At 45.9% G+C, this 8932-nt stretch overlaps 1 protein-coding gene across 2 annotated transcripts in view; it reads left to right on the top strand.

The window, feature by feature from the left end:
* Nucleotides 1-242: 242 nt before the first annotated feature.
* dlgap5 (discs, large (Drosophila) homolog-associated protein 5) overlaps nucleotides 243-8932 on the top strand; it is a 47851-nt gene continuing 39161 nt past the window's right edge. Inside the window, exons 1-4 of one of the 2 annotated variants that reach the window (XM_087978306.1) lie at nucleotides 243-562; nucleotides 5121-5305; nucleotides 6201-6311; nucleotides 6560-6686. In XM_087978306.1, coding sequence (XP_087834432.1) covers nucleotides 355-562; nucleotides 5121-5305; nucleotides 6201-6311; nucleotides 6560-6686 — 631 coding nt within the window. In that variant the 5' untranslated portion in view covers nucleotides 243-354. The remainder of the gene's footprint in view (nucleotides 563-5120; nucleotides 5306-6200; nucleotides 6312-6559; nucleotides 6687-8932) is intronic. The other variant, XM_043679313.2, reaches the window with a different exon arrangement.

Below are 8932 nucleotides of genomic sequence, written 5' to 3'. Positions count from 1 at the left end.
CCGGCGTCCCGCGCAGAGTGTGAGCGGATTGGATGCTACGCCACGCAAAGCAACCGATGCGAAGGGACGTCTCATACGGGTAGGTGGACTCTGATTGGACGTTGAGACGAACCAATGGAAATGGAGAGTTGTGAAAGGACCGCCATGGGATTGGACGCTGCCCACAGGCGACAGCGTCGGGGTAGCCAATCGGAAATGTCAATAATAAAGATTCGAATTTAACGGTCGCTGGGGTCTGGTCCAATCAAAGGGCGCGCGGATTATTTTGAACGTTGGAGGCTCGCGGCTGCGGCTTGATCTTTCAGGAACGTCCCGGTGTTTTGTTGCTGTTGACCCTTCCACCGGCCCGCCGTCATGGAGCTGGGGCACAACCGCTTCAGCGAGCGCTACAAGGCGGCGGCGACGCGGGGAGTGGAGGCGCTCAGGGTGAAGCAGGCCCAGAGCCGAGCCCGCAGCCAGAAGGAGAACCGCGACCGGCAGCTCAGGAAGAGCCGGCGCTTCGACGCCCTCCCGCTGCTGGCCCTGCAGGAGGAAGGGGAGGCCGAGGAGCCGCGGCCGCCCCGTGAGTGTCCGGAGGCCGCACCGAAGGAGGAGATTGGGGGCGGTGTAGTGGAGCGAGGAGGGGTGGGGGCTGGTGGAGAATGATTGGGATTGGGAAGTGGAAAGGGGGGGCGGGGAGAGAGATGGGGACAACCTGAGGAAGATGGGGGTTGGGAGGATGGTTGTGAAGTGGAAGGGGGGGGAGAAAGATGGGGATATTGTGGGGAGGACGGATGTGGTGGAAGGGGGGGCAGAGGGGGATATTGTGGGGAGGACGGATGTGAAGTGGAAGGGGGGGCAGAGGGGGATATTGTGGGGAGGACGGATGTGAAGTGGAAGGGGGGGCAGAGGGGGATATTGTGGAGGGACGACGGATGTGGTGGAAGGGGGGGCAGAGGGGGATATTGTGGAGGGACGACGGATGTGGTGGAAGGGGGGGGCAGAGGGGGATATTGTGGGGGGAGGACGGATGTGAAGTGGAAGGGGGGGCAGAGGGGGATATTGTGGAGGGACGACGGATGTGGTGGAAGGGGGGGCAGAGGGGGATATTGTGGAGGGACGACGGATGTGGTGGAAGGGGGGGGCAGAGGGGGATATTGTGGGGGGAGGACGGATGTGAAGTGGAAGGGGGGGCAGAGGGGGATATTGTGGAGGGACGACGGATGTGGTGGAAGGGGGGGCAGAGGGGGATATTGTGGAGGGACGACGGATGTGGTGGAAGGGGGGGCAGAGGGGGATATTGTGGAGGGACGACGGATGTGGTGGAAGGGGGGGGCAGAGGGGGATATTGTGGGGGGAGGACGGATGTGAAGTGGAAGGGGGGGCAGAGGGGGATATTGTGGAGGGACGACGGATGATACGACGTATATGGAGGTTGGTGGGGTCGTAGGTGAGGACCAGTGGGGTTCTGTCAACGTGGCGGTTGGAGGGGCAGGGCTCAAGGGTGAAGGAGCGGGAAGTGGAGGATTTGATTTGGTCGCCCGAGATAGAAATGGAAAACTCTAGAAAGGGGAGGGAGGCCGACCGACTCCCACAGCAATTTGCTATAAACCGACCGACTCCCACAGCTACCTAGACTACACCTCCTCTCACCCTGCCCCCTGTAAAAAAAAAACGCCATCCCATATTCCCAATTCCTTCGTCTCCGTCGCAGTTGCTCCCAGGAGGACCAATTCAAATACAGTACAACCCAGATGGCCTCCTTCTTCAAAGACCGCAATTTCTCCCCAGATGTGATCGACGATGCCCTCCACCGCTTCTCCTCCACTTCCCGCTCCTCTGCCCTTGAGCCCCGGCCCTCCAATCGCCACCAGGACAGAACCCCACTGGTCCTCACCTATCACCCCACCAACCTCCATATACAGCGTATCATCCGTCGTCATTTCCGCCACCTCCAAACGCACCCCACCACCAGGGATATATTTCCCTCCCCTCCCCTATCAGCGTTCCAAAAAGACCACTCCCTCCGTGACTCCCTCGTCAGGTCCACACACCCCACCAACCCAACCTCCACTTCCGGCACCTTCCCCTGCAACCGCAAGAAATGCAAAACTTGCGCCCACACCTCCCCCCTTACTTCCCTCCAAGGGATCCTTCCATATCCGCCACAAATTTACCTGCACATCCACACACATCATTTATTGCATCCGCTGCACCCGATGTGGCCTCCTCTATATTGGGGAGACAGGCCACCTACTTGCGGAACGTTTCAGAGAACACCTCTGGGACACCCGGACCAACCACCCCGTGGCTCAACACTTCAACTCCCCCTCCCACTCCACCAAGGACATGCAGGTCCTTGGACTCCTCCATCGCCAGGCCATAGCAACACGGCGGTTGGAGGAGGAGCGCCTCATCTTCTGCCTAGGAACTCTCCAACCACAAGGGATGAACTCGGATTTCTCCAGTTTCCTCATTTCCCCCCCCCCCCCCAGTCAAATCCCTCGAACTCAGCACTGCCTTCCTAACCTGCAATCTTCTTCCTGACCTCTCCGCCCCTACCCCCACTCCGGCCTATCACCCTCACCTTGACCTCCTTCCCCACCTATCACATTTCCAATGCCCCTCCCCCAAGTCCCTCCTCCCTACCTTTTATCTTAGCCTGCTGGACACACTTTCCTCATTACTGAAGAAGGGCTCATGCCCGAAACATCGATTCTCCTGCTCTTTGGATGCTGCCTGACCTGCGCTTTTCCAGCAACACATTGTCAGCTCTGATCTCCAGCAACTACAGTCCTCACTTTCTCCTGACTCATATCCTGCCAAACCTTTCCTGTTCATGAACTTATCCAGATTCCTTTTTCGCCACTTCTCAAGAAATTCATTTCACATATGTACCACCATCTGCTTTTTAAAAAAAAATTGTCCCCCATGTCTTTTTTTTTTTAAAATGTGCCCCCTCGTCTTTAAATCCTTCATTGTTGGGAAAATACACCTGCCATTCACCTAATCTATAACCCTAACACTGGAAAAAAGTCCCAGCCTCTCCTTATAATTCAAACCTTTCATACCTGGCGACATCCTGGTAAATATCTTCTGAATCATCTTCAACTTATCCTTTTTATAACTGGATGACCAGAACTGGGCACAGTACTCCAGAAGGGGTCTTACCAATATCCTATCAGGGCAATGATGGTTTAGTGGCATTATCACTCGACTGTTAATCCAGAAACCCAGATAAAGTCCTGGGTTCAAATCCCATCGCAGTAGATGGTGGAATTTAAATTCAATAAGCATCAAACGTTTGTATCCAAAATGTCGATTCTCCTACTCCTCGGATGCTGCCTGACCTCCTATCCTTTTTCAGCACCATGCACTCAAATCTGGAATTAAGTGTCTAATGATGACCATGAAAATATTGTCACTTGTTGGGAAAACTCATCTCCTTCACTAATGTCCTTTGGGAAAGGAAACTGCCATCCCTATCTGGTCTGACCTATAAGAGACTCTAGACCCACACCAGTGTGGTTGACTTTTTTTAAAATATATAAAACTTCAAGTTATCTTGGGAATGTAATTTGAAAGAAGTGCTGGGATTTCCCATATTAATTAATTGAAACCTGCAACACATTTTAAAAGGTGAAAGCTGTAACAGCAATCTAGGTTTGTTCAATGTATCGCATCAGTGTATGACACTATGATCGTTTGCTATAAATTTTGTGTTCTATGACCCTACTCCACTAGCTACCGGACTAAAGAACAGCGGTCCGAAAGCTTGTACAGGTACACGATCCTTTATCCAAAACCCTCGGGACCAGATTTTGGAAGTTTTCGGATCATGGATTTGATGACATTTTCATAGTATTAATAAAAATTACTGAACAGCAGGCCCACCTGTGATTACTATGAGGAAGGAGATGGAATTGGTGCCTGCCAGTGCTGGGCTATGCCCCCAGTCACATCTGAGTTGCATTAATTGTTTGCATGTCAAACAATCTTTTTCATGAGAAAGAAATTTTGGGTAAAGGATTGTCTCCTTTTACTTCCAAATAAACCTGTTGGGCTATAACCTGGTGTCATGTGATTTTTAGCTTTGCCCACTGTCCAACACTGGCACCTCCACATCAAGTATGGAATGAGGAGGTGGTGGAGGCTGGGACAATTACAACATTTAAAAGGCATCTGGGTGGGTATCTGAATAGGAAGGGTTTAGAGGGATATAGGTCAAATGCTGGCAAACGGGACTAGATTAGTTTAGAATATTTGGTTAGTGTGGATGAGTTGGACCAAAGGGTCTGTTCCATGTTGCACATCTCTGATGTGGATGTTGCTGGCAAGGTCAGTATTCATTGTCCATCCCTAATTTCCCTGTAGAGTGTGATGTTGAAGTGGGCTGCCTTGAACTGCTGCACAACATATATTGTATATAGATGTTTAAAGAAGAACTTTGTGGTTTGTTACCATTATTCGTTCAACTGATTATAATCCCAGGTTTGGAAGGTGTTGTGAAAGGAGCAGGTGCGTGTTGCTGCAATGGTTGGTGGGAGTAAATATTTGTGGATTGGTTACTAATCAAGCAAGCAGCTTTGGCCTGATAGTGTAATTCCTTTTGAGTATTGTTTTAGCTGCAAACATCCTTGTTTGTGAACCATATTCCCACAGTTTTGCCTTATTCAGACTTTGGGAAATTAGAAATTCAGTTACTTGGCCTCTAAATACATTTGTTGTCACAATACATTTCTGGCTGGTACAGAAGCTTTTGGGCAGTGGTAACCCAAATGATGCCAATAGAGCTTGATTCTACAAGGGAAGGAACCTTGTTGATGGAGTGATGACTGAGTTCAGAAACTTAACTCAATAGACACTTTGTAAAACCTCCCTAAACTCCAAGCAGGTTATTTGACTTACCAATGATGTTCAAGTGTAGTCTGTTTTTATTTTGTGCCCATGACTATTTGGTCTCCATGGCAAACTGATATTTCTGAAAGTAGTAAGTCTTATTTATCCATTTTCCATCGCTCTTTATGTGCATTTCCTTACTGTCATTGGTTACTGCTGTGTTGGGTGGTGTCTTCTCAATTTGAATATGGTGGTGTCATAAAATTGATTACTTGGATGTCTATCATATTTCACAATTGCAGAATCCTCTGAGACAGCAGTTCCATCACAGTTCACGCGACTAGAGATGTTACGCCGTTATAAGGAGGAGAAGCTAATGCGGAAACTGAAAGCAGAGCGTGCGAAACCTAAACAAATCTTCAAAGTTGGCATTTACAAACCGGATGCAACTCCCTTTCAGTCACAAAATATAAAACCAAAAGCTCAGGTACAATGTTTATAATGATTTGTGAGAATATAATCTGGGTGGCACAGTGGTTAGCACTGTTGCCTCACAGCCCAAGAGACCCGGGTTCAATTCCCACCTCAGGTGACTCTCTGTGTGGAGTTTGCACATTTTCCTCGTGTCTGCGTGGGTTTCCTCCGGGTGCTCCGGTTTCCTCCCATAATCCAAAAATGTGCAGGTTAGGTGAATTGGCCATGCTAAATTGCCCATAGTGTTAGGTGAAGGGGTAAATGTAGGGGAATGGATCTGGGTGGGTTGCACTTTGGCGGATCAGTGTGGACTTGTTGGGCCGAAGGGCCTGTTTCCACACTAAGTAATCTAATCTAAAAATCTTAATTTCTGTCAATGATGAAAAATAGAGGATTTGATGAATGGCAACCGGGTGATTACAACAGCAGTTGTATATTTGTATGATGGAGTGGTTGGGTCACAGGTGACCACTCATTATGCAAAGACATTTATTCAAGGGATCAGGCAGCTTCGTGCTGAATCTATAATATTGTAGATGTGGGAAAAAATGACTTGAAATACTTGAAACCATTTTCTTTGCAGAAAGCATGATTAAGGAAATAAAAAGGCTTCCTTTAATTAGACATCAGTAATTTGTAGCCAATGCCCTGAGAAGTTTTGAAGTTACGTGAGGTGATACTAATATATTGATGGGGTGCAGTGAAGTAGATTTGAGTAGAGACCCTGGGGCCTTCCTACTGGTATATGATAGGAAAATGGAGTTGATGTGGAAGTTTGGCCATAATCTATTGTCATTGAACAAGATTTGAATGCACCTTAGATGATATAGCTTAATTTGAGATACTACTTTTTGTTCTGTATCAGCATAGATACTAATTGTCATTGTTCCTTTTCTTTATCCTTGTAGAATGTAGTGCCTTCTAGCTCTGATTTGAGAGTGACAAGATCAATGGCTAAGAAACAAGAACTGCTCCTGACAAAGGCACCCAGTGTACCCAAATTCACAGCTCCTACAAAGGTAAGGATTTCAGAAATCAGAGCTACAGTATAAATGATTCTGTCCGCAATAGATTATGGTTGACTTGGGTGTTCTCTGGCTTTCTTTTGCTAGTATATCTGCATAATATGTATTCTTTTGCAAAAAATAACATTTGAGGGAAAGAAATAATATGTTGCTTGCTGATGTGGGGATGTTTTGTTAGCTGTGAGGATCTGAATGTGTTGAAGCCCCAATTTTGAAACTGCTTATTATTTGTCCTGCTGCAGGTGGGTCCTGTCAAAGGTAATGTCTCCAGTAATAAAGGCAGCTCTACAGTGGTCACTGGAACAAGGAGTCGGCACCGACCCATTCAGGCTGCAGCATCCAAAGTACCCATTGCAATAGAGAAAAAGGGTAACTTTAAATCCTTTTCATTGTTAATGCAAACTGGAGAGGTGGGTTTACTGTCCCTTCTGGTGTGAGTGGGTGAGGAGATTTAGGATCCAAAGAGATTGTGAGAGGCAGGCTCACAGAATCAAGGCTGTCCAGAAATAGATAAAAGTTTTTTACAGATTTTGGAGCATGTTGTGATAAGGATTTCTAGAAACACATAAAGAAAGATGAACATTACGTTTAACTAATCTAATACAGCACATATCGTCATACAGCACAGAAACAGACCCTTTGGTCCAACTAGGCTGTGCCAACCATAATCCCAAACTAAACTAGATCCACCTGCCTGCCTGCCCGTGGCCCATACCCCTCCAAACCTTGCCTATTCATGTACTTATCCAAATGTCTTTTAAACATTGTAATTGTACCCCCATCCACTTTGAGGTGTAGGCCATTCATCCATTCAAAAGATGATTGCTGATCTATGTATTTCAAATTCCACTTTCCCATCAATTCCTAATGATCTTTATGTCCTTGAAATGGAATATTCTACCATCTGCTTTCAGAGGCAGAGGTCCAATTTTGTATAATTCTCTAGGAAATTATTCCTCTTCAGATGTATAATATTGTTTGCAGTGGTGGCTCTGAAGTTCAGGATCCTAAAAGCTCAGTCATTGAAGTGTTTCACCTTGGGAGAACGGAATATAAAGCACTACGTTAAGTACAGTTGGCTAGAATTGGAATTCAGAAGATAATATTTTAGCCATTTTTAATGAAGTTGACATTCCCTTGACAGCATGTTCTGAATGAAGTGCTACAGAAATTCAATGACTGAAGCACTTAACATTGTTTTCCTTTTTTTCACGAGAATAGATTGATCTCATGCATTTTAAGTCTCTGGTGACAATACCAATAGGTCAAGTGTAATGCGTGCACTGTAATGATTCCCCATTAGTCTCAATCGGTGATGAAAGTTTTCTGGCATTTGACAGACCTTCCTACATTTGTGTTTCTGAATTCCATAATTTAAATATGTCTCTGTCCTTCCCATTGTCCAAATGGGGCTCAACAGTAAGAAAAGGAAACAATCCACAGAATTTGAAAGGCTACTTCTCCACTCAGATTTTCAGTTGCTCCCACACTATATGGCTAGTTCTTCCAAACACATCTTTTCTTTCTATTTTGCTGCTGCTCTAGAGATAGCACCTATTATTGGAAAAACAGCAAAGGTGGGAGAGAGGGAGAACCTGACATTATACACCAAGGAACTTTTTTCTGGTCAGTCCTGCTACAGCCCTGTAGGGCATTTTCAGTTGCCAATCCAGCCCCACTCAACCCCAAGTATGAGAAGCCAAATAAGGAAAAAAGAAAGCAAGCAACGACCTGAAACCCAGAGTGGGCTCTCTGGAAACCCTTGGCTGTTCCAGTGCAGACAAGGCAACAGTGAGAAGAGGAAAGTGAGTTGGGAAAGCCTGTTAATTGCAAGCTGGCATGAAGTACCTGTCTGTCCGAAGGATATCTTAGTGGGTACCAGTGATCAAAGAGAAGGTTCATACTCCTGATGTACTGTTTTGGAATGCTATTGCATCAAGCTAACACTTGAATGTGTTGGATCATAGTTCCATTGAATTGATCAAGATACATCTATCAAGCATTAAGCAGTTTATAACTGGGAACATCATGAATTGTGAGGCTAGTGGTTAGTTTGATGAGCCTTTGATACCATAACCTTTCAAAAAATAAAGCCCTGGTGGTGGCAATTTAGATGATAACAGCAATGAGAGAAGTGATCAGCCATGCAGAAATTCATTTGGATGCTCATAAAATAGCTTTATTGCATGTCTGATGTTTTTGTTTAAATTATGTAAAATAAAAGTTGGAATTTTGGTGAATCTGATCCTTTTTTGCTATTGGTGATCCTTTCCTTCAAGTGCTTGGCAAATAGCCCTGAAAACAAAATTTATCCTTTAGTGTAATTTAAACCAACAGTATTGACTTTTTTAAAATTGTTCAAACTTGGATGAAATTGATAAACTTGAATGTAGCTATTGTGGGGAAGAAAGGAAACTCGCTCCACATTGCTACCCGATCTTTGATCCTCTGCAAATAGTAAAAGGTTACATTGATCATGCAAAGTACTTGCACTTAAATAGTGACTGTCAGTCAAAACTGATTTGCTTCTGCTGTTCCTTGGGGAGAAATTGAAGGGGCTACCCTTGCAGAGCCTCAACAAATATGTTTTACATGCCAAAATAGTGAAACCTATT

Source organism: Chiloscyllium plagiosum, unplaced genomic scaffold (genome assembly GCF_037043375.1).
Source record: "Chiloscyllium plagiosum isolate Xiang-an unplaced genomic scaffold, Cpla_swu_hap1 HiC_scaffold_33, whole genome shotgun sequence".
NCBI classification, from domain to species: Eukaryota; Metazoa; Chordata; class Chondrichthyes; order Orectolobiformes; family Hemiscylliidae; genus Chiloscyllium; species Chiloscyllium plagiosum.
This window is presented reverse-complemented; position numbering and strand designations above follow the sequence as displayed.